This window comes from Vipera ursinii (genome assembly GCF_947247035.1).
Source record: "Vipera ursinii genome assembly, chromosome: 1".
Lineage (NCBI taxonomy): Eukaryota > Metazoa > Chordata > Lepidosauria > Squamata > Viperidae > Vipera > Vipera ursinii.
In genome coordinates, this window is record NC_139512.1 from 29,486,394 (window position 1) to 29,512,526 (window position 26,133).

At 38.3% G+C, this 26,133-nt stretch overlaps 1 protein-coding gene across 2 annotated transcripts; it reads left to right on the forward strand.

Annotated features, from left to right (window-relative positions):
- Nucleotides 1-694: 694 nt before the first annotated feature.
- PPP1R36 (protein phosphatase 1 regulatory subunit 36) lies at nt 695-26,133 on the forward strand. 2 transcript variants are annotated; one of them, XM_083360971.1, is made up of 11 exons: nt 695-876; nt 1,867-1,931; nt 2,558-2,653; nt 4,262-4,380; nt 6,708-6,774; nt 14,757-14,855; nt 16,428-16,568; nt 22,256-22,298; nt 22,914-23,110; nt 23,638-23,832; nt 25,325-26,133. In XM_083360971.1, exons 1-11 carry the CDS (start codon nt 829-831, stop codon nt 25,560-25,562), a joined length of 1,308 nt encoding a protein of 435 aa, XP_083217097.1. In that variant the 5' UTR covers nt 695-828; the 3' UTR covers nt 25,563-26,133. The 2 variants fall into 2 exon arrangements, with proteins under 2 accessions (XP_083217097.1, XP_083217098.1); XM_083360972.1 differs by lacking the exon at nt 23,638-23,832.

Sequence of the window (26,133 nt, forward strand, 5' to 3'; positions counted from 1 at the left end):
ATTCTGGAAGCATCGAACTGAGGAAAGCAGAGTTGCATGTAGAAAAAGTGCCTTGACTCTGCTGAGTAACATTAGGAAGGGAGGGGGGATCAAAGCAGAGAACTACGACCAGCCTTTCCTGAAGGAACTCGAGGACCCCCTTCGCGACGCCTTCCCCACCGCCCCCCCCCCCTAAGCTGATCTGCGCAGCGAGAGGAAGGTCGGCCTGAGAAAGGATTGGCCCAAAGTTACCTAGTTCTTTCCCATAAAACATGCCAATCCCGAGGTTCAGCATCTACACCAGGGGTCTTCAAACTTGGCCCTTTTATGACTTGTGGACTTCAACTCCCAGAATTCCTCAGCCAGCAAAGCTGGCTGAGGAATTCTGGGAGTTGAAGTCCACAAGTCATAAAAGGGCCAAGTTTGAAGACCCCTGATCTACACCGAGATGATTGAGTGCCATTCAGACGAGTGTATGTGGTGTGTGCGTGCGGGGGGGGGGGCGGGGGAGGAGCAAAAATCACAAATTGCAAGGGAAGGGCAACGTTCCGTTTCGTTCAGCCGCCGCCATTTTCGTAATATTTTTTTCCCCTCCGCATCTTACTCTCAGGAGAGCTTTCTCCTTCCGCCCCCACCTCCTCGCCCCCGTTTCAAAACCGTTCAAACTACCCATCCGCGGCGAGGAGGTTTTGCCTTTCCTCAGCGCCAGGGGACCCACGTGTGTGTGTGTGTGTGTGTGTTGTCGGTATCGGTATATATGTGTGTGGGTGGGTGAGGTGGGGAGTGGGGGCGGCTGGCACGCGCCGAGAGAACGGTCGCCGGGATACTCCGGTCAACAACTTCCGCAGCATGTCCCAGCTACAGTTTTTGGAGCTGCCCAAAGGAGTTTACTTGCCCGTAAGTGAGACTTTGAACGTGGCTGCTCGGACCTGCAGTTCTTAGGAGAAGGATTATGGGACGAGAATACTTTGGGAAACGATTCCTTCGCGTCCCAGGTCTTTTAAAAAAAAGAGTGGGTTTGAGTTTGTTGATGATGGGGCCTTTTATTAAAGCTATAGCTTTGATAAGTCCTATTGATTGTCTGGGGAGATTCTCAGTCATCCAGGTCGTACCTCCAAGGTGCTTTTTTCAAAAGGCAAACAAAAAACAGCCTGGTTGTCTTTCGGAAAAGCACCTTTTGAGACAAGTCTCATTGAAATTAAATAGTTTCCTTTTGAACAGTCATTTTAGGAGTTACCTCTATAGGCTGGTGGGTTTTTTTTGTTTTTTTTTAAGTTTACAGGAGCAGACTTTTCCATCAGTACTGATATAGAGATTTTTTTTTTCCTAATTCCGGGCAGCTTACAGAACAAAACAGGATTTTAAAGTTACTAAAAAATCGTACCTTTGCTACTATCTAAATTGGCACAACTCAAATAAAGAGCATTTGGCAGTGAAATGTTTGTTCTCTGAACACACCCCCCCCCACACACACACACTTTGGGGAGCTAAATTAGGGGACATAGCATAATGTGAATACAATTCAGGAGAATGTTGTAGTGGTGTCCATAACCTCCTGAAGTGCAGACAGACTTTCTCTGTAATTAGCATATAGGCAGGTTGCCCCTATAAGGTTTGGCACTTCAGGTGATTGCCTGAATTACCTTATAAGTAATAATACCTGATAAATAACAAAGGTGAGTATAAATAAATAGATAGGTATGTAGGTAGGTAGGTAGATAGATAGATAGATAGATAGATAGATAGATAGATAGATAGATAGATAGATAGATAGATAGTCAGTCTATACTACTAGCATCTGAATTCATTGTTCCTGGCTGCAAATTTACATCTCAGCTACTGAGTTTAACTGATTTCTAAACTATAGTATATTTTAAATATTTACAGTTGACTATAATTAACCCTGGTTTGTGGTACTGGAAAGAAGATACTAGAACACTCGAATTTTCATGGTAAGGATTCAGTTGCCTCTCTCTTTTTCAGCTTTATTTTTTAATTTACCATGTTTTGTACTGCTTGTAATTTACAAACGATGTAAATCAATGAAAATTCAAATCAACAATGAGCAATACGAAAAGTATCAATCATTAATACTTCTGTAAGTTATTTCCCAGTAGCTGAAAGCAATAGAAATATTTTTAACCCAGCCTTTTCCAATTTGACAATTTTCATGTGTTGAATTTCTATTCTCATAAACCCTTCTATTATCTATTGAATCTCCTTTGTGTGCTATTGTAAATCAAGGCTCATATTTTCTCAATTTTTTCTTTATCCTCAGACAAGCTGGTTGGTAAGAAAATAAGTAGTGGCACAGGGTATTTTAAATTAAGTTATCAAGCAATTATTCCCACATAATACGTAGCACCCAGTTTCATTGTCTAGCACCCACTCCTGCTTCTCTTATCTCTAGCCACCCTAAAGATCTCTATGTTTTACTGGGAGCTATGAGTGCTCAATCCAATCCATCTGAAATACTAATATGCAGAACATTCTACTAATTTAATTTTGTGGTTGCATGCATTACTCTGTTCAGGTGAATTTTCTGTTCATCCATAATTAATTTGACTTTATACTGCAGTGCCCAGCTTAAGGAAGAACCTAAGGACGGTAAAGAGAAAAATAAGAAAGGCAAGACTATCCAATTTCAGGAACTTGGAGCAAAGCCACTAGAAAGGTGATATTGTTTCGAAATTGTTTCAACAAAAGTTTGGCTATCCAGCAGTGGTTTGTGGGTTTGGCAATGGATGAGTCTCAGTTAGGATGTGAGAGGTCCTTGGTTCAAATACTGAACAAGTATTGCCTGGTGGTGTTGGTGCAGGGACGATCATTGCTTAGTATATAAAGATATGGAAGATATTTCTGATGTCTCAAATAGGTCCAGACAGCAGATGAATTCAACTTTCTTTGCCTAGTATCTTGAGGAGCTGGTCCAAGTTGTAACAGATGCAATTTGGACAAATAATCTGACATAGGGTGATCTATGTGATCTTGCTCTGAGAGGTTTTATAGTGATTAAAGAATGTTATGTTGGCTAATAAATAAAAATTGTCTATAACATTGACGCTGAATACAAATTATCACTTTTTTCTTCGAATTGGGACTGCCATTTAGGTATATTATTAAAGAACCGGATTGGTAGACAACTATTACATTTCTATCATTCGAGGACTAGGGTGATGGAATCTGAAGCTGTTGGGGGTTTTGCCTAAGGCAGACATGTGAAACTCGCAGTATCATGTGATGTTGCACAGCATATCAGGACAGTTGCCATTGCTGGCAATGGGGTGGGCGTGGCTTCCGGATGACATATCTGGCCAGCGGGCCGGCAGTTTGACACCCCTGGCCTAAGGCTTTACACTATTATGGGATACTGTATACAGGATGTGTTCCTCAGACATGAATATGACATGTCTGAGCAAGATTCTGGCTTGCATCCATTTTTCAAAAGGAAAGCAATAGCATCTCTGTATCATATTATAGATAGTATGTACATGAATGTGATCCAGTGTATTCTTTAGAATTTACTGCCAGAGAAATTCTGCTGAATTGAGACACAAGGTTAAAAAAAACCCTGATATTGGGCTGCCATTGATCTTGTGCCTTAATATATATAAAATGCTTCTAGCAATTTCTATCTCTGAGTTAATTATTCATCATAGCCCCCTTAGAGTGAACAGATCTGATTTTTTAAACCCATGTTTTAGCGTTTGGAAAGAGTCACAAGAGTTAAAGCACCCGTTTATTTTTCTCTAACATGCACACAAACCCAGGTGTAATTTCTTCAGATTTTTTGGGAGGTGGGTGGGAAGGAGGTTTAAGAGGCAAAATAGGTGGCAAAGCTTCTATGAAGGTGAGGAGGACAAAGGCAATATGTGATCTTCTAGGTTGAAAAACATTATTCATATCTGGAGTAAACAATCCAGAAAAGGACACTGTTGGGTAGCTAAAGAAGCAGGATTTTTTAAAAAAATCTTAAATTTTTGTATGATCTCTAGTGGTTCAAGACTTAGCTTTCCTTTTTGCTTTACTCCATTTTCATTGATGCAAAGAGTTCTACAACTAAATAATGAGAATTGGGCCATACATTATTGCACACCATAAGCATGTTTTACATCAATAGGATATAAATTGAAACAGAGAAGCTAACCTCAGACTTTCTTCACTCTTTGTAATCTATTCTAACACTACCTCAGTTTTCTGTGTACCTGAATTATGTAGAACTATTGTGTATATTGTGCCTTTAAGTAGATGCAACAACAAAGCCTTATTTTTTAAATTATAGATCAGGTCCTCATTATTTTCGAAATCTGTTTACCTTGAGTGTTTCTTCTGGAGAAGACAAATTACCTCGGCCAACCAAGAGAGCACAGTCTGAACTCATAACTCTAGAAGATGTTAAGTGTGAGTAAGGGAAGATGCTTATATTGAGTGACTAGACTTGGAAACTGGGTTGGTCTTGGAAACAAAGCCAGGTGAAACCAGTCTGTATTTGAATGGAAACTATTTAGGAATTCCAAGGCCACAGACTGAACTGGCAAGTTGAAAAAACATTCTGAACAAAGGTGGTGACAAACCACTACCATATACTGCATTTGCTAAGAAAACTCCATGGATATAAACATATACACTTTAGAAGTTAAACCTAAGTTGAGGACAGTTTTATCTTTTTTCTTCTTAATACAGATTTCACTCATTTTGTTGCCATATCAGAAATGGTTTAAAAGATTTCTTATTTGTTTATATGGTACTTTTGTAGAAATGCTGCCCTCTATTAAAAAATGGTTGCCCATTCTGTGTAGTGCCGAAGTTGCAGAGAACAGGTATTCAATTGAAAGATGCCAGCCCTGCAAATAATTATGACTAAAGAGCACAAGAGTACCCGAGGATAAAAGAAAACTACTCTGTTTTACGTCTTGCTTTATCTGCCTCTTCATAGACCTCTCAGTATCATTATGGTTTCACTTATTTTTATGATTGGGCTACGGCATATGCTTTCATAAAGCAGATTCATGGAATTAATAATAGAATATGAACATTCCTTAATTAATGATAATGCTTTCTTAAATACTTCGTTGCTTTTCTCCTGTTAGGAATAAGGGTAAGATTGGTTACACATATTTAACTTACCTGATTTTTCTTAATGAAAGTTCATTTTAAGTCTCAAAAATCATGTAAGATAGTTCTCCCAGAATTGTACATTTCAAATATTAGGAGAAAACAGAGTGTCTTTATATTCCATGTTGATGTATCTTATTTTTTAAAAATAGAAATGATAGTGGTACTATTTTATTATTTCATTCTTTTCTTTTCTTTTTTAAAGAAAGAATTGTATTGTTCATTATCATACGTACCAGAAATGGGCATTTATAATAAAACTAGCTTGGTCCAAAAAATAGAAGTTCAGCCTTAAACCTAGTTCAAATTTCAATTTACTTGTAAAGGTTTTTTGTTGATTTGGGAGTGATAGTTATTTCTAGGATTGTCCACCTTGGAAAATAATTCGGAAATGCTTTGAATCTCATCCAAACAACATGTTTTTTTCAAGCTTCCATGTGATTTTGAAAAAAAAAATGCTGCTGTTTTGTTCATGCAAATTTTTAAGGAGCTGTGAAGTGTCCATAGCCATGGTTTCTCAGAGCTTATGTATTCAGTGTTTTGAGGAAGTAAAATAGGTAGACTGTCCTGAGCTGTTATGAAGGAAGGGTTGGATTTAGTAAAGAAAACAACAACTTATATAAACCAGCCTTCTGTAAGATTGCCATGGTGGCTGGATATGAAGATATCTGTAATTTGACATATCTGGAGGAGATGAGGTTCATCCCAGGTGTAGGTTTTGGGGGTGTTTGGGCAAGATACCAATCCCTGCCCTATAGATTACAGGATCCTTGGTGGAGCAGTGGGCTAATGCCTCCTTAAGTAACACCAGCTGCCTGCAATTATTGCAGGTTCGCATCCCACCAGGCTCAAGGTTGACTCAGCCTTCCATCCTTCTGAGGTAGGTAAAATGAGGACCCAGATTGTTGGGGGCAATAAGCTGACTTTGTAATAATGCCGCTTGGGGGGGGGCGAAAGCCCTAATAAGCAGGCATATACATAGAATGAAGGCTATTGCTAAGCACATTGATTTGTGCTTAGATTGTAAGCCGCCCTGAGTCTTCGGAGAAGGGCGGGATATAAATGGGATTAAAATTTAAAAAAAATACAGAACATTCTGTATTGCTCTAAGACTGTAATAAACTGAGTTTACCATATAGATTTTATCATCTTCATGTATGTATCTGGGTTCTTCTATAAAGGATACTGATTTCTGTCTCATTTAATTTCTTTTTATTGGTTTAAAGCTGAGGTCCCCAACTATCTGTCCATGGACCGGTACCGGTCTGTGGCGTGCTAGAAACTGGGCTCGCCAACAAGCAAAGCTCCATCCGTGACATGCAGGCAGCACACAAAACCATACCGCCTTTGGTCCATGGAAAAACCTCTCTCCACGGAACCAGTGCCTGGTGCCCAAAAGGTTGGGGGGAGGGCACTGGTTTAAAGAAGCAGATAAATAGTGACTGTGCAAGAAAATCAGGTTCAGGGTGCTCTGAGCATTAGATTGGGTTTCCTACAAAGTGGAGGGCCTTGGTGGATGCTCCTAAATTTCTGCTACAGATGTTGCACTTGGAAAGGTTGGATTAAGCAGACTGGCTCATTATACTTTTTTTTTTCTTTGTGAATATTTTCAGATGCTGCTTTATTTCTGGCACATGAAGACGATTCCATTCGCATTTCTTCTTTCTCCTTAGTTATGAGGTACATATTGAGTATTTCTGTTACATGACTAGAAGCTTGTGTGTTTTCATTTAAGAGCAAATCAAAATAATAAGTTGTAAGTTAAAGCAAATTGGTTAATTCACCATTGCTTGATCCAACCATACATCATCTCCCACATGGCCTGGACCAGTCAGGAGGCACATAGATCTAATAATTGAGTGGCAATCTACCCAAAACTTAACTCTCAATTCCACAGACCTGCACTGCCAGGGTACATCTTGGAATGGATCTAAGCGACTTTATCCAACTGATGCCTTGAACATTCCTCACAGTAGTGCTGCAGATGTTTTTCTGGTCTCTTTACCCAGGAAGAAGTGGGTTATCTTGAGAAGGGCCTTGCTGGCTACCTCTAAGCATGATAAGAGCAGAAAAATAATTTTTGTTTTCCTTATTTTGACGAGAAACTCTCACTGATGCTTACTTAGGTTTGTTCTTCATTTTTCTCCAACATCCCTTGAGATGTCTTCAGGAGTTAATTTCTGTTTTAATCTCCAGGTGTTACTTTGAAAACCAGGAAGCTCCTAGGTTCCCAAGACAAGAAACTGCCTAGAGGTGTTGGGAGTCAAGTGGCATACACATTTAACCAACAAATTAATAACACCTGAGCAGGCACAACTGGATCCAAGACCAATATTACTTTTTTTATTCTAACAGGTGATTAAGGCCTCATTTGAACCAAGCATCAAAGTGCTCTACAGCTGTGCACCTTTGAACAAGTGATTACCAACACTTTCCCATGAGCCCTCTAAATGACCGGATCAGCAGCACACTCCAGTCTGGCTCCTGACCAGACTGATAACATAGGGCAGGGGTAGGCAACCTTGGCTCAGGAATTCTGGGAGTTGAAGTCCATGAGTCATAAAAGAGCCAAGGTTGCCTACATAGGGTATCCAGAATAGTTCAGGAGACCACTGTGAAAAGGCTGTGCCTGTTGGTGTCTCTTGCAGCCATCAACCTCTGTTATATCCATTCATATCTGACAGGATTCAAAGATCCTTAAAATCTTTCTATCATTGATGTACATCTCTATGGACGGTCCTTAACATTCATCAGATCTCAGTGCCATTACAAAAAGAAAACAAAACCCCATTCTCCCATCTCATTCCATTTCTGGATATTTTGTCTTCTATCTTTCCAGCTTCAACTGTAATAAACTACACAAGGAAAAAAATAGAAAGCATAAGATACTGGGATAAATAATGGATCAGTATGGAGTTACATTATTTGTATATGCTTTGACTCTATTAAAAAGGTAGGGATGCAGAATCTTTTCTGCTAGTCTGTGCTTTAAAGTGGCCAAACGAAGTGGTGGAGGCAAGATAAAAACTACATTTAAATATAAATTGAATTAAGATGAAATTAAATAAATGCAGGTAATCTAATTGTTTCCTATTTATTTAATAGTATTCACTTTTTTATTAAGAATTATATTAAACAGACACAACTAACAAAGAAACTTTGTGTGTGTGTGTGTGTGTGAGAGAGAGAGAGAGTGAGAGAGAGAGAGAGAGAGAGAGAGAGAGAGAGAGAGAGAGAGAGAGAGAGTGAGAGTAGTTGAGGCCATTTGGAACTTTACCTGTGTCCATAGGGTCACCTGAGTAGTGCAAATGTTTGTGGATGGAGCCTTCTTGGCTGCAGGATGTTTTCTGCCCTGTGTCCCTTCACTGTTCACCTTTGGGACAACCATGACCTGGATGACTGAGAATCTCCATAGACATTTAGCTATGCCTGTTGGAATGAACACCCTTTGAATGGTGCTGGAGCATGAATGGATTTCCAGAAAACATTGCAAACTACAACCATTTGTGCTTTGGTTTGAGATGCAGACAATACTGACTCATTCCCAACAGCCTATGCCTGTCTTCAAAAGTGAAGGGACACAGGGCAGAAAACATCCTGCAGCCAAGAAGGCTCCACACACATTTGCACTACTGAATTTTCTTGTTTTTTCTTGAAAAAGCACCCTTGGGACAACCATGACCTGGATGACCAAGAATCTTGATTGACATTTAGCTGGGATGAACACCCTTCGAATAGTGAGGGGTATGAATGGATTTCTGGGGGAAAAAATGAGACTACAGGAGGCATTTACACTTCAGTTTGAGATGCAGACAACACAGACTCATCTCCTGTGTTCAACAATGAAGGGACACAGGGCAGAAAACATCCTGCAGAAAGCATTTCCACAACAGTCTTCACAGCCATTTGCACTAAGGTGACCCTGAGGACACAGGTAAACCTCCAAATGGCTTCAGTGACTCTACAAGAATGCAAGTGACCAGCTGTCTGCAAGGAATATTAATCCTTCCATTCTCCAACATCCAGTCAGAGCTGAAGAAGCTTCTTGGATGAGAAATGAAACTTCTTCAAAGAAAAACAAGAAAGTCCAGTTGCCTTCTGAAAAAGCACCTTTGGGACAACCTGGGCCTGGATGACTGAGAATCTCCATAGACATTCCCTTATTGATCAACAGAGATCCAGTAAAAATAAAAATTGACATAAATATATAAACCTCTTTTCCATTTACTCTAAATGCCCTTCATCCCTCTCTGAACAATTAAACATTACAAAATATAACAAAACAGAAAGCTATTAAACATTGATTTATTTAAGCATTACTAGAAATAACCCCTTATTTAAATATTCAAAAATTGATAACATGAATGTTACAAACTAATTCATTATATTACTGAATGTTTCCAAAAGAGAAACAATCCAATCCAGATAACCAAAGATAGCAACTCATTATTTAATCAGTCAAATAAACCAATTTTGTAACTTTTTTCCTCTAACACATTCTTAAGTCCTGTATGTTCTAACTCTTGTTTTTTATAGTCTCTGGCTTTTCTTCTGAAGTTCTTATCATATTTATTGAAATCCATCCGTAATTTCCATTAAGTAATCCCAGTACATCTCATATATTTCAATTTAAAAGGACAATCCACATCACTTTTAAAGTACATTTTTGTATGCTTTTTGGATTTTTAAATGTTCATCCAGTTCCACTTTCAAATCCAGTATTTCCATCTCTTTCTTGTAATTTTTAAGTTCAGCTGAAAGATCACTTTGATCACTGTCAAAGGAGTTTGTTCATCTTGAGTAGCAACTTTAAGTTGGAGTAAAGAGTTGAAAAGCTGAAGCACTTTATGTGCCCACAAATCAAACATTTCCTTTAAAGTTGCTGTCATATGCCAAAGTTTTTTGCAAAATGTAAACTAAACAGACTTTTCCCACTGGAGAGGATCTAATTAATTTCAAAGTCTTTCTTTAAAACACTTTCACAAAGGCTTAGCGTTTGAACTCTTTAAACTCTTAAGTACTTTGCTGTATATTGTCAGTTACAAAAAACATCTTACAAAGCTGATAAGACTTAGTATCCTTTCTTTTGAAACAAATTGAAGAAAAACTCACCCAGCAACTTAAAGGCTTGCAGTTCTGAAAGTTTATCAGTCTGAAAGAAGCTGTACAAAAAATAAATTCCAAAGTGATTAAAAAGATGAGATTTAGTGAAACCTTAAGTCCATGAAAAGCTGCATTTATTGCTCAGAGCATTGTGGAACCTTTGACTCCCAGCTGATGGCAAGGGGCTGCAGAAGCATCAATTTCTGCTGTTGAAGAATACATATGGGCAATCTTTAGATCTGTATTTGTTCCAGATAGAATTCCAGCCGACTGGACTTCACATCCAACTGCTTTTTGGCTATAATGCCCCTGCAATCTGCATGGAGTGAGAAAATGTGGGAACATATGCCTTGTCTCACTAGAAGAGAAAGAGAAAGAGATCTTTAAAAATGTTTTTAAAAGTATTTTGATTGACCAACATGTTTTGGACATATAATAACAAACTGCTATCCAGATTGATCCTGGGAAAAAGTCTCCTGTTAACATGAGCTGAAATTAGAGTTCAGGCATTATGTATATGAGATTATAAAAGCCCAGTCTAGCACCAACGAAGAAGAAAAATAATAGCTCTCAAAAGAAACCAGCATGGCTGCATAAAGAACTCTCTGATAAATTGAAAGACAAAAAGGACAAGCATAACAAGTGGAAAGAGGGGCACATAACTAAGGTGGAATATCAGCAAATAGCCTGACCCTGTAAAGATGAAGTGAGGAAAGCTAAGGCTCAAAATGAACTAAGACTTGCAACAAAAGTCAAAAATAACAAAAAAGCTTCTTTCAACATGTAAAAAACAAGAAAAAAGTTAAGGAAATGACTGGTCCATTAGTGGGAGAAAGTGGCAAGAAGGTGACAAGCAATAGGGAGAAAGCAGAACTATTTAACTTGTTTTTTGCATCTGTCTTTACACAAAGGGAAAAAAAACAGTCCAACCTATCAAAAACAGTATCGTAAAAAACAGGTTAGAAACCAAAGAGAAGAAAAACCAAATGCACAGGAACAGTATAGGTGGTACCTTGCTCAATAGTAGTGACTGTGAGAGGGATCTTGGAGTTCTAGTGGACAATCACTTAAATATGAGCTAGCAGTGTGCTGCAGAGCCAAAAAAGCCAACACAGTGCTAGGTTGAATTAACAGAGGGATAGAATCAATATCACGTGAAGTGTTAATACCACTTTACAATGCCTTGGTAAGGCCACACTTGGAATACTGCATCCAGTTTTGGTCACCACAATGTAAAAAAGATGTTGAGACTAGAAAGAGTACAGAGAAGAGCAACAAAGATGATCAGGGGACTGGAAGCTAAAACATAAGGAACGGTTGCTGGAATTGGGTATGTCTAGTTTAATGAAGAGAAGGACGAGGGGGGACGTGATAGCAGTGTTCCAATATCTTAGGAGCTGCCGCAAAGAAGAGAGAGTCAAGCTATTCTCCAAAGCACCTGAAGGCAAGACAAGAAGCAATGGATGGAAACTAACCAAAGAGAGAAGCAACTTAGAACTAAGGAGAGATTTTCTCACAGTTAGAACAATTAATTAATGGAACAGAAGTGGTGAATGCTCCAACAATGTAAGTTTATAAGAAGAGACTGGACAGCCATTTGTCTGAAATGGTATAGGGTTTCCTGCCTGAGCGGGGGGTTGGACTAGATGACCTCCAAGGTCCCTTCCAACATTATTATTATCATCATTATTATTATTGCTCCTGTTAATAATATTATAATAAAATATCAGCTGGCAGTTGGACTCCTTGTGACATAAATGTAGCAGGATTCATTCATTCATTCAATTTATATGGTTGCCTACCTCAAATTCATTACTCTAGACAGCTAGCAAAAATTAGAAATACAGCAAAATAATAAAAAGCACACTCACATAACCAGCATAAATAAAATGAATTTAAAAAAACAGAATAACCATTACAAATCAACATAACCACTGCGTAGCCTGTTTCCCACATCCAGATCCCTAGTTGTTGAGAAAACCAGTCCTTCAGGCCTTAGAAAAGGCCAGCTCCTGTTAATAATATTATAATAAAATATCAGCTGGCAGTTGGACTCCTTGTGACATAAATGTAGCAGGATTCATTCATTCATTCAATTTATATGGTTGCCTACCTCAAATTCATTACTCTAGACAGCTAGCAAAAATTAGAAATACAGCAAAATAATAAAAAGCACACTCACATAACCAGCATAAATAAAATGAATTTAAAAAAACAGAATAACCATTACAAATCAACATAACCACTGCGTAGCCTGTTTCCCACATCCAGATCCCTAGTTGTTGAGAAAACCAGTCCTTCAGGCCTTAGAAAAGGCCAGCAGAAGCAGGGCCAATCTAGACATTGGCCTGTCAGACAGGTGTGGTGCTGCTTCCTGGACCAATCATTACTGGCATTATTTTTAGACAAGAGCCTTTAGTTTTTCTTAAAGACCAGTATCCTATCCACAGATCAGACGCAGCACTTGTATCTGAACCACTGGGCAATGAGGTCCAAAGTTTGCAGCCACCCAGCAAACCTGCCAGATGTTCTGAGATGAGCTGACAGGCCTTATTGAGGTGGCACAGTAGAACAAGAAAGTTCACTTCGCTACATGGCCCTCATAGCAGCTGTCAGGTCTTTGGGTGCTACTTTTGAAAAAGGGAGAATACAGAACATACAATTAAACAATTTTAGAAAAGATGGGGCAGGACAATTACAATGGGAAGATTCCCTTTCTTGCAATTATTGCATCTGTCAGCTGTTTTTAAACCTATTATTAAATCTTGATATGCCACTTTTCCACAAGAGTGCTAAGCTCAGGTTTAAATGTAGCCCCCCAAGGACTCTGGAGTGCGCTCCCCCTCCACAGCAGTTATTGGCAATCTTCCAGGCTGGCTGACAGGTGCCAGCAAGGTGAATTCAATTCTTCCAATAGGCACCCAATTGCACAGTTCAATTCTACATGATCATTGACTCAATGGGGAAGAAGTCAGGTTGTCCCTAACTTCTCTTGCCATTTTTCTGAGCCCTGGCAGCCTGGGGACTTGTCAGGTCTGGAAGTTGTAGCAGGAGAAGTATAGAGAGATATTTCTTTCTTTGCTAGGTAATTGATTGCATGGAGCTGCTGTATAGAATTTAGATGTGCTGGGATGAGGGAGAGCTTATTTTGAAAGAACTGGACTCTCCTATCCATGAAAGCAGAAAAGCTCTGGCAGTCAGTATCCAGGGCCAGAGGGAAGGGGGAATGCCTTCAGAAGCCCAAAACATCCAATGGGAGCTGGATAGATCCCTGACTCGGATGGTGTCATCAACCACTTTGTCACAGAGGTATCAAAGATTGTTTTGGGAGAGGAGGGAAAACACTGGACCAGCAAAAGGCAAATGAAAGCTGCATCCACAGGATGAGTCAAAGGCAACAGATAAATTTAACAATGGTTAGCAGGATATCTTTGTGCCATGGTTACCAGAGTGTAAATATGAGCTCTTAGTTTCACTATTCACTATTTTCCTCTTCATTTAATTAATTCCTTTTACTATTCTCTTCTTGCATTCTGAGTTGCAACTGTCCATAGATTATGGACATCACCAGATGAGCTACAGGTATAGCCTGCTGCTGCTTATTATGGCCTTGGCATATTTTCCGTAATATTTTAGTAATTGAGAATTCTAGCCTCGGTCATGGCCATACCACATACAGTACAGCATTTCCTGCCGGTGGTGAGAATAAGCAGTATGCCACAAGGTTAGTACGGGCCAGTTTTATCCCCAAATGTGTTTAGGCTATTATGTGCAAGCTGGGATTGTTACTCTAGAATACTATTTTGCAAGGCAGTATATTCTTGCCTTTATTCTATCAGCTAGAACAGAGGTCCCCAACCTTTTGGGCACCAAGGACCAGTTCCGTGGAGAAAGGTTTTTCCATGGATCGGAGAGTGTGTGGTTTTGTGTGCTGCCTGTATCCCATGGATGGGGCTTTGCTTGTTTGTGTGGCCCAGTTGTTGGCATGCCGCAGCCCAGTACCAGTCCACGAATCGGGTTGAGGACCCCTGAGCTAGAAGGTGTATGCAATATATACAGTAGTCACCTGCTTAGGACTGGTAAATTCAACAGACAAATTCAAGCTTATATTTTAAAGACCTGTTATTAATAATTACAATTTGATACCAACTTTTGAAGTGTTTTGAAGGTTGCATCTCAGTCTTCAGGTAATACTGATTTTTGATGAGTGGGAATGGTGCTGGATGGAGAAATAATGGCAGAGATATATTTGACTGGAAGAGGCAGAGTGTAGCAAGTTGAAAGTAAGGGTATTCTTATGCTGAATTTAGGAGCATGGAGAGAGCAAGTACGGAGATTTTAAGAACTCAAGTTATTTGAAAAGTGGTTTGGGTATACACATTGGATATTTTGGATCCTTGCCCAAATAAGTGAATTGGTGAGATTAAAATGTATCATTGATATGAAGGAGGATGGTAAAACCATTGCCCTTGAAGCAATAAATTATTTCCCAAATCCTAGTAACCTGTTCCAAGAAAAAAACACTCCTTCATGATATCTGACTTTAAATTTTGTTCTAGGTGTAAGCAGTTGGATGATTTCCTCATGGCTTTGTTGTACTATATTTCTTTTTATCTGGAGAAAATAACCCTGGAGATGAAGCCCAAGTCTTTTATGGGGTGAGTAACTTACTTTTAGGTTTTCCTAAGCAGAAATCCCATAACTACATATGCATGTAATACTGTATGGTAAAGTCTTGGTACTAAGGAAAGAGATTCTTTTTCTTTAGACCAGGGCTCTTCAAACTTGGCCCTTTTATAACTTGTGGACTTCAACTCCCAGAATTCTTAGCCAGGCATGCTGGCTGAGGGATTCTAGGAGTTGAAGTCCACAAGTCATAAAAGGGCCAAGTTTGAAGACCCCTGCTTTAGACTTTGTACACTCAGAGTATTTGCTGTTGTGATCTCTGCTACACCATGCAAAGAGCATTCTCCATCAATGGAAGATCTAGCATTTGGAGACCAGGTTGCTCAGAATACAGTGCCCTTATCCCATTTTACAAATCTGCATGTATTTTTCAATGTCAAAGAAATTCCAAATTCTGTAGCAAGAATTTAGATTTAGCTCAAAGTGAAATTTAAATCAATTTGTGGGAACAAGGACTTTCTAAATGTAAATGTAAAGTTAATTCTTTCCCGAGAAACTCAGCTTGAAAAACAGGTTTCTAACCCTTTGTGAATCTGAAATAGCTGCTGAAGTCAGAGAAGAAGCTAAAATAAATTTTACTCATCAGATTGGCTCCACTGGCTCCAGTTATACTGTATTGCTTTATGACCCAGGGGGCATAAAGCTGACTTTGTAATAATGCCGCTGGGGGTGTGTGTGAAAGCCCTAACAAGCAGGCATATACATAGAATGAAGGCTACTGCTAAGCTTGTAAGCCGCCCTGAGTCTTCGGAGAAGGGCGGGATATAAATGGAATTAAAATAAAAAATAAAATAAATAAATAGCAAGTAGTACATAGTAATGTAGGTTATAGAATATACTCTTCTTAGCCCACAATTTGATAATCTTGTAATTAATTTTTATTTTATTTAGTATAATAAAGACCCGCCTTGTTTAAAGAGAGATGGCCAGGGCTCAATGCTTCAAGCAATACCTGGTATTAGGAAGCTCTCTACTTCAATTCTCATTAGTGCCAATTTCTCACTATGTGGGAAAGATGTATTAAAAAACCACTGCCAGTCAGAGAAGACAAAAGAATTAACCTTTATGTACAACAGTGCTATGCAATAGGTCACCTTATATAATAGAGAGAGTAGGTAAATTATGAAATGCTTTCAGGTATTCTCTTCTTGATGATCTCATGATAGACTTGCTGGCTAAAGCTATACATCTTGAAGTTCTGCAGTGCCTCCTGAAGCTCCACCCATATAGCTTTCATTTTCCCATCCCTTTCGTAGTGCCTCCTGGAGTTCTCTACCCATATAGTTTTCATCCTCCGATCCCTTCATGACCTAAATTCTTTCTTCAGGAGTTTTTAGTGAAGGGAAAGAACAAAGTATCAGGAAGAGATGAAGAGAAAAAAAGGAAGAAAATGGGTAGCTCAACTCACATTTTCCTTGTTCTATCAGACCTATCTAATCAATAGGCATTCAGCTTTGTATAGATACTTTCAAGAAAATGTTTCCCAGAACAGAAATAAATTTTAAAAAAATCCTTTTATCTTTTACATATGTTTTGTCAAACAGAAAGCCCAGCATCCTAGAAAAAAAAGAAATGACGGAAAACCAAATAAAGCTAGCAGTGACCAAAAAGCACCTTGCTGAAATGTACTGTATCCTTATCCTTGGACTGGGAATGTCTGATCAGCATCACATGGCTTGTGGAAAGTAAGGAAGTGGTTGTGCCCACAAAATATTTTCTCTTGAGTGATTCCAAATGGATGCTTTCTCATACTGCCTATCAGAAGACCTGCACCTATTCTTTTCTTCATTAATATTTGTGTGTGTGTGTGTGTGTGTGTGTGTGTGTGTGTGTGTGTGTGTGTGTAAAGAAATGAAGAAATGATGAGACAGTACGCAAGGGTTATAAATCTACTTCCACCACTGTGTGGGTAATTACATGCTGAACTATTTCCCTGGACATATCTTCTGAAATAATGTTGTTCTAAATGTGATGTCATGTTATGATCTAAATGTGATGTCATGTCAAATACACTAAGCTATAGGCAATAGAGCATTGAAGGCAGATGCTATTTTCTGAGCGGAAGTAAAGATGGGAAAGAGACAAAATAACAATAGGCAGTTTTGTTAACCAAGAAGTAAAGTCCCTGTTTTGGGGACCTTTACTAGGAAGTATACATAGCCAACCAATGTGGCTATGTGGGTTGTTTCCTGACAAGTAGCCCCAAATCCAGGTAAACAAGCAGAACCCCCCCCCCAAAGTTTGCAGTATTAAAACAAAGTTATTGTGTCAGGCATTTTCAGAGAAGTTGGAAAAATAGAACCCAACTATATTATATTTGTTTTTTAATGGACCAACACAGCAGTGATTTTCTTAAGGAAATTAATGATTGAAGCCTAACATTCCCATTATTCTTTGAAGGATATGTTTCTGATAATCAATGGTAATGAGCCTTCCAGTTAGGGGTAGGCAAACCTTTCAGTTTAGTTCCTGTCTTAATACAGCTCCAGAAACTTTAACACTGATTTTTCAGTCTGGATCTAAGGGGAACTGCCAGGTAGCCTGTTTATTGTGAATGCATTATAAGGATCTGAAGAGGTGCAGGCATGTTTATCAGCAGCATTTTGCTATCAGATTGTAAAACATCTAGAATTAGAATTCTTTATTATTGGCCAGGTGTGATTGAATACACAAGGAATTTGTCTCAGGTGCATAAGCTCAGTGTACAAACAAGTAACAGGTGATAAATCATGATCATAATCTGCATAAAATTACATTTATCATAAATCATAAGATAAAACACTTAGTGATAGTCATAGGATATTAAATAAGCAAACAACATAAATTATACTAGGATACTAAATAAAACAATATAAATCGTAAGATAAAACATCTACAACTTTGGACTTGGAAAAAAGTGTTAACTGTCTAGGTGGACTAGGTTGTTCATACTCTTCATATTTATTTATTTATTTATTTATTTATTGCATTTATATACCGCCCTTTCCCTGAGGACTCAGGGCGGTTTACAGGGAGTTAAAATCAACCATATGTATTAGACTGAAAAAACAAAAGTCTCTTTTAAATCACATTCAACATCTGCTGATTTTATGGACTTCCATACAATTCTCTTGGCTGGAATATAGGAATGATTTGCCATTACCTTCTTCCAGGACAATCTCTTTGATTCCCAATACAGCCTTCAGAACTGTGATCTCCTGGTGGTCTCCCAATGAAGTACTAAACGCACCCAATTCAGTTGAACTTTCTGAGATTAGCCAAAACTGGCTAGGTGCTGCTGCCCCACCTACTGGGATTGTGTATATTGTAGTTCTATTACAGGTAGTCCTCAACTTACAACAATTCACTTAGTGACTGTTCAAAGTCATAAAGCCACTGACCATTTTTCACTCTTAAGACCGCTGTAGCATCTCCATGGTCATGTGATTTATATTCGGATGCTTGACAACTGACTCTTATTTATGACAGTTGCAGTGTTCCTGGGTCATGTGATCACTTTTTGCAATCTTCTGACAAAGTCAATGGGGAAACCACATTCACTTAATAGTTGTGTTACTAATTTAACAACTACAGTGATTGACTTAATAAATGTGGCAAGAATAGTCGTAAAATGGGGCAAAACCCACTTAATAAATTTCTCACTTAGCACCATACACTTTGGGCTCAATTGTGGTCATAAGCTGAAGACTACCTGTATCTCCAGAATACTGCTTTAGCAAAAACAAAAAACAAAAAACACCTCACTGAATGTGACTCTGGGTAGCATACAACTAGCAACAGTATGTTTAGAGCTATATCCTCATTTGCACTTAATTACAGCATAAATGTGGGTTTATCCCCTTAACATTGCTTTCACCTGGTCCCAAACCATGAATGAAACATATTTTAGGCTTCCTCAAACAACCTCTCCTTATTTTTCCCCATACCATTCAAAAGCTGCTTCAGTATTAGTGAAATCATTACCTTGGAGGAAAGTCAGATGAGAGATGGCAAATAGCAAATCAAGTTAGGACAATTTTCTACCAGAACAAGGGTGTGGACTAGCGCTTGGGCTTGGTACTGGGGAAAGGCCCTTTCATTAGTTTCCTTAACTCTTATGAATGTCTGGGAAATACCTAACCTGAATTTAATTATTCAAACCGAGATGTGCTATTTTAAATAATACATTATTTGTACTACTTGTGAGAGAACACCTGCATTATCTCTCAGCAACTGTTTTGTCAAAGCTAACAATGAGAAAAATATCACTGCCTATATATATATTCTACATTTTATTTTTCATAAATCTCACCATTTATAGTTCATCCGCCTTCCTCCCCTAGACAGGTTCATATATATATATATATATGTAACTCAGGATAATCCTTTCTTGACTATCTTGAAGTGGATTGCTGTTCATGAAAACTTACACCATAATAGATGTGTTAGTCTTTGAAGTACTAATGGTTGCTTCATTTTTACTAGAGGGTAAAAAAGAAAGCATACCCTGAACCGAACCCCTTTCTAATGCATTCACATGCACTTTCCCTCCTCTTACGAAGATTAGTTTCCAGGAAAGATACCCTCTGAGCCAGTGTAGGCCTGAGGCAGAAATCGATCCCGTCAGCAAGGCCAATGATTAACAGAAAGACCAAGGAGAGCAATAGAGGATGTGTGGGAAAGCAGCAAAAACTAAAATAAAACAAAACAAAAAAAAATACCCTCCAAGACAAAATGGTAAGAGAGGAAGATTCAAGGGCATACTATATAAACAGTTGAGCAAATTAAATATTGTGCGGGCATCCTGAGCACTATTTTATCTTTATGTATAAGGAATTCTACCCATTTCCTTACCTGGACCTTCTATCATTTATTCATAAAGACTAGGATGAGCATTCCTTACAATTTTTTGCACAAGGAGGACTACCAATTGGTCAAAACCACATTACACATATGGGTACGGCTAGATTAGGAGAATTTGGGGAATTTTTTTGTTGTTTTACCCATGATTTGCTGACTTTAGATTTTAAAACTGCAGTATTCATATGTTTCTCACATGAAGTGGTATAAATCTATGTTATTAAGTTTTCAGTAATCATGGGTAAAGAGGCCTCCTTTGATCTGCAAAACCTGACTTTCGGGATTGTATATGACCCAGATTGCTGATTGCCCATTTCTCATCTAAACTAAAAATATATGGATCTTTTCTCTCCTTTTATGTAGGCTGTGTATGAAAGTTCATAGCCAACAGCTAAAAACTACCTATCCTGGCTTGTTAAATTGCCAGGGAACACAATAAAAGTTAGAAGACCCACTTTAAGTGACCTAGTTGCTTGTTGCCCACAAGCTGTGAGATGGCAGAATGAACAGTTCCATTTCAGATTTTAAAGAGGTGGTAGTGGTGGTGGTGAGAAGAATAGACTTAGAAAGATAAATGAAGTACCAAACATCTCTTAGTATAATACAATAAAATCGTATCACAATAGTAAGGAAAATTTGAACCCAGTTCATCTCTAGTATGTTAGGATTCCCATTCTGTTCTCCCAAATATGTGGAGTTTAGTTCTTAGAATTCTTAGCAATGGCAATGCGCTCTGTGGAATTCTGAGAGTTGAAGTCCATATCTCTAAGGGACCCTGGGGAGGTCGTGCTCGGATTCTTCAGTGGTGTTTTTATCCGCAGGGAGGATATGTGAACGTGTATTTAACATAAGAGACTATAGCGGTGCTATTTAGTTTTCTCACCTTAAGATTTCATGATCTCACTGCACTATTGTTTGCGCTACATGTGTGAACTGGTCTAGAATGAGAAATCTGCTTGATTATTTGTGAGAGGTAGCACAGCAGATTTGCAAAGCCAAACTAGGTGTGGTGTTGAAAGCTTCATAGAGAATAATTTCAGCTGTCAGAAAGAATGAAGGAGTTGGACTTTAAACAATATTAATACATTTCCCACATCAAAATGTGGGAAAATAACACTGGTTAATGGTTATAATGAAGGTAACAGAATGGGAAATAGTGTTGGGGGTTCTCAACAAGTGAAAGGAGCTGAATCTGTTCCTTTCAGCAACCTCTCTTCCCAATTGTTGTTAGCTGCAAAGTCGTGTCCGACCCATCGCGACCCTATGGACAACATTCCTCCAGGCCTTCCTGTCCTCTACCTCTGTCCTCTTCCCAATAATTTTATTCTAATCAGAGTCTCATCCAACACTGAAGCCCTTGCCAGAGTATTCAGTGCTAATTTCCATGTACTGAATTTATTTTTAAAGCCAGATTCCATTCTGTCTCCTCCATACATTGTATAGCTAGTTATTTGTAAATATACAAAATGGATGCCACACCTTTTACCTGGAAGTATTTACCCAGGTGCACATTCAGCAGTATTGGATTAAGCCAGCCTCATTGCTTGCGGTTGGGGAGTGTTCTTCCTTTTCTTGATTAGGCTGAAAAAACCATGCTGACTCTAAGGTTAATTCTAGATGGAAACCCATCCCAGTGCTATGCATGCAAGAAGCTACATGAGTAAGGTTGTTTAGTGACCCAGCTGGAAAGTCTAGCTTTGAAGAATGGATTTCAGGGATTTAATTATTTCCCCACCCTAATGCACTCTCACCACATAGTTACAGAAAGGGAAAATTAAAAGTGATGGGTGAAATAATTGAAATAAATCACCCGAGGAAGTAGGGATCTTTGTAGTGGTCTGATGGGTAACCCAAAGGTACTGTTCAAAAGTCAATTGGACTTTCTTAATTTTTTCCCCTTGAAAATGTTTCGCTTCTCATCCATGTTTTCAAGGAAAAAAAACAAGAAAATCAAGTTGCCTTTTGGACAGCACTTTTTGGACGACCATGACTTGGATGATTGAGAACCTCCATAGATGTCTGATGGGTAAAGGAAAAGTTACAGTATGTGAAACCTAGAAACAATTTTTAAAAATATTAAGAAACAATATTTTAGAATAATTTCTCTCCTCCCCCAAGGTAAATCTTTGTTTCAGTGTACTGCAGATATGAACATAAGGAATAGGAAACATAGAGCTCTTTATATTTGCATATGACTATCAAAACTTTATCTTGCTTTCAGATGTAACAATGCAATAGATACCGTATTGCAAGTGGTCCTTGTTCAATGAACTTACAATGGTGCTGATTGAGTAGTAGTAATGACTAGTTGTTATACTTATGGGTACTGCAGCATCCCAATTGCCTTTTGCGACCTTCTTTCCGAGCTTCCTTCAAAGAAAATCAATGAGGAAGCTGGCAGAAGGTCACAAAGGGTGACATGATGTCCTCACTTAATAACTCACAATGATTTGTTTAATGATGGCAATTGAAAGTGCCAGAATTTCCATTGCTAAGTACTGCAGTCATGTGACTTTGCTACTTCTTGTTTTAGAAAGAAAATATCATCATCTCGGAAAGACAGGGAATTCTTTGAGGTAAGTAGGGGCTAACAGTCATTCTAAGATAAAATTAATTGTATCTGAATTTGTGTGATTATAAAGGAAAAAAAATTAGATGGACCAGAGTTTGAGCTGCAATATATCACGTATGCCACCAGAAAATCAATGAAAAATAATGATCACCAACATGTCCTAAACCAGGGGTGTGAGCAACCTGAAACAGTGAAAGAGCCACTCGGAACCGGTTCCCTCACAAAAGGAAAAACTGGGAGCCGCAAAAAATGTGTGGGCATGCACGTACATGCGCACATGCGCAGAACAGGGTTTGACTGAAGAGTGGAGCCAAGGCGAGATATGCACCTACCCTGCATATTTGAATTGATTGGTTGAACTTTTTTACTCCCACTTTTTTTTTTTTTGACTGCACATGGCAGAGGACTGGGAGCCACAGGAGACGGCTGAAAGAGCCGCATGCGGCTCCGGAGCCGCGGGTTGCAGACCTGTGTCCTAAACTGAGAAAGTTTTTATTAGTTTCTGTATGCTGAAAAGATTGAAAATGCAATGTTCCCTGTGTTCATTCAGTACAATTGTAATTTTTATTTGTAAAGGTTCTATAAGTAGAAAAAGACTTATATTCCTGTTTGCTTTTAGTGCTTGTACAACTTTGCATCCTACGTCGCTTTTGTGACATTCAGACAGAAGAATCTCAAGGAAATCCAGGAAGAAGTTGGTAGATTGCTCCGGTCAAACATATTCAATCCTGCTGTAAGAGAGAAAAGCAAATCTAGCAAGGAAATGAAAACAGATATTAGCAAAGAATTGATGAAAGCCACATTTGCCTTTCGCAGGTGAGTCTTAATTCTCTTTCTCTTTGACCCAACTTTTTTGTCAATTTTAATAGGGAAACCTCATAACAGAAATTAAAGATGTCATAGCTAGAGTTGCATACATGCATACACGTTCACACTAGTATAACATTTCAAAATGCTGGAATAGGCTGCAGGTTGCCTCTCTCTTCATATTTTAGATTGGTTTTTGTTTATTTTTAATATTTTCAGCACGTTTGCTTAAATATCCTTTCTTTAACTTACACTTTCTTCAAAGTTGTAAAATTACATCCAGGATTGGAGAGAGATATCATGTCAGCTAACCACCATATGCTTGCTACACCCAGTTTCTTTCCAAATCCATATTGAACTATGTTGAAATACATAAGATAATTTGTTCCAGGATAGAAAAAGTATGCTTTCCTCTTCTTAGTTGAATGTGGCAATGTTACCATGTCTGGCTCCATTGCTCTTAGGAAAAAAAAATTGCCTTCTTATTTAACAACTCCCATCATTACTTTTTTCTGATGTTATTTTTGTTCCAAAAGGAAAAAAGAGGTTAAGCAGCCAGCCATAAGAAGTGTCATGGATCAGCGATCCCCAGTGCTTAGTACTTTGCTGCCTTTGGCTAAAGATAGTGCTCAGTATCTGTTTCAGGATCATTATCTTCATCCCAGCAAAATTGCCCCACGTTATATTCCAGAAGACTTACCAGAGTTGTTTTCTATTGTGTCACCCTCCAAGTAAGAAATAATTTCAGTATCATACCTTATGTAGTGACAATCTATTTATTTATTTAATTTTATTTAGCGTATTTATATAGCTAGCTATGTCATCTGTTTCTGGATGGCATACAACACAACAAAACTCCATACTGTAACAATCTAAAAAAATCAAAAATAAATAAAATAAGCATATAAATTAAACATATAAAATAAATAAAACCCAAGAAAGCGGGAAAAGAAACATGACTTAATCTTGTACAGTCATCATGCAGGGTCTTTCGGGATCTCCAAGGCTGGTGGAAAAAAAACATATTTAGAGGCTTTCCAGAGGGCTAACATTGCAAAAGGGGAAATCCAGGAGTACTTCAAGTTCCAGGCTGCATTCAAAAATTGCAGAACACACACTATGCTGTCCATCTCTGGCATAAGCCATACTGGCATCAAGTTGCTGATGTTTCCATAATGCTGTTGCCACTGCAATGCTAGACATCTCTCATCAGAATGCACCCTGGCCAAACAATCCCAACAGGCAAAAAGCTCCTTTCACCAGCACCGCCAGACAGACCAATGGCCAATCTATGTCCTGCTGCCAGGTCCACATCCAAATGGAACAATTCCAAATAGGTTTGTTTTCAATAAATATATCTGCATGATTTATATTTTCAAACATATTCCTTTTACACATTACATTTGTAGGCTTATGCTTAAAACATAATAGACAGATAAGCTCTTGGTTGCTAAAAAATGGCTTGCAGAACACCTTTTTCCTATTTCTTTGGAATTTCCAGAATCTATCCCCCCTTTTAAGTTCATCTTGAGCAGAGGTGGGAGGAAAAGCAAGAGAAAAGTAACACACTTCATGCTGATACTTAAGTTTGGGAGAAATACTAACAAGGTAGATATATTCAGCAGATATATTTGATGAAGTGTTCAGAGTCAACTGAACAGCTTGGCTTTTGTGATATTTATATCTCATTTTGATGAGTTTTACTAAAAGCATGTGGAAAGAGCAAGAAACTCAAAACACTTCTCATGCATCATTATTTTTATGCCAGCTTTTCTTTAAGGAGCTCAGGAGAATTTCTATGCTTTCTCCCATCTCTTTTCTCCTTTTATCTTCATAGCACTTCGTATGAGGTATTTCAAAAGATGTTGATTAACTAAAGTCTCTGAATTTGTGCCTAAGCACAAATTTAAACTTGTATCTCCCTTGTCATATTTTAATGTTTTTATCACGACACCATTGTTTATAGCCTTGCTTACTGTAGATCTCTTAGGTGGCTATATTTTATTCATTCAATCCAGTTTTCAGTTGTGATGAAACAGGTCTTACAAAGTTTTGCCAATCCTGTTTGAGTGATGAGATTATTGTGTCTCTGCTATCTAATCAACTTGTTTTATTTTCATATACTTTATTACATTCATAGTTGCTTTCCTCCAATGAACTGAAGATTGCATATTGAGCTCTTGAGTGTATTTAACATCTCTGTCTTTTTTTTTCCTGCAACAGGATTGGCATTATTGGATCTCAACGCAACAAATTTGTCCCTCATACACTTTTACCAATTGGGAGCACAGAGGATGAGAAGGAGAATGGGGAGAATCTTGAAAGAGGAAGTGCCTCTTCTGTACTGTCACAGGAAATCACCACAGACTCTGGCAGGGCTGTTCAAAGCGGTGGCAGCCACCAATCTCTGGCAGTTTCACGGGCTACAACTGAAGGAGACTATACTGAAAATCCCCAGTAATTCATGCTAGTATGAGAGATACAATGCCTATGTATTATATCTCTTGGCAGCTTTCTAATTAGCTTTTGATTTTATCCATTACTTATGCCTGAGGAAATATGGCCAGTTTAATAGTATTAAATGCCACAGTGCTACCCCAAAATAATAAATGTAAAATCCTCATGAGGACAAATACTATAAACATATGTTTCGTTTGTACCAGTTTAACTGCTACAGGTATTCAGCCAAAAATGCTGGGAATGTAAACTAGCTTTCAGTATTTGTAATTTGAATATCTGAAGGTATTTCTAATCATACATTAATTATTTATGACTAATAAAGCAGTTTAAACTGGAACTTTGGATACTCATTTAGATTTAAATTTGTAAGTTATGTCTGTTAAACCATGGTTTGCTTTAGCCCAACTGACTCAATTGCTTGAGTTCAATACAACACAATCAACCACATTTAAAGTTTCTCAGCAGATTGGTTTTGCAAAAAAAAAAATCAAAGGAATGTACTGTATAATTAATCAAACTGTATGATTTTCAAACAGGTAAAAGTATATATATTAAAATTATAAGCGACATAG

Coding starts and splice junctions, on each gene's coding strand:
- PPP1R36 (XM_083360971.1), top strand. CDS start 829: ATGTCCCAGCTACAGTTTTTGGAGCTGCCCAAAGGAGTTTACTTGCCC. Junction 22,299..22,913: donor AAGACAGGGAATTCTTTGAG/GTAAGTAGGGGC, acceptor GTTTGCTTTTAG/TGCTTGTACAACTTTGCATC. Junction 23,833..25,324: donor TCTATTGTGTCACCCTCCAA/GTAAGAAATAAT, acceptor TTCCTGCAACAG/GATTGGCATTATTGGATCTC.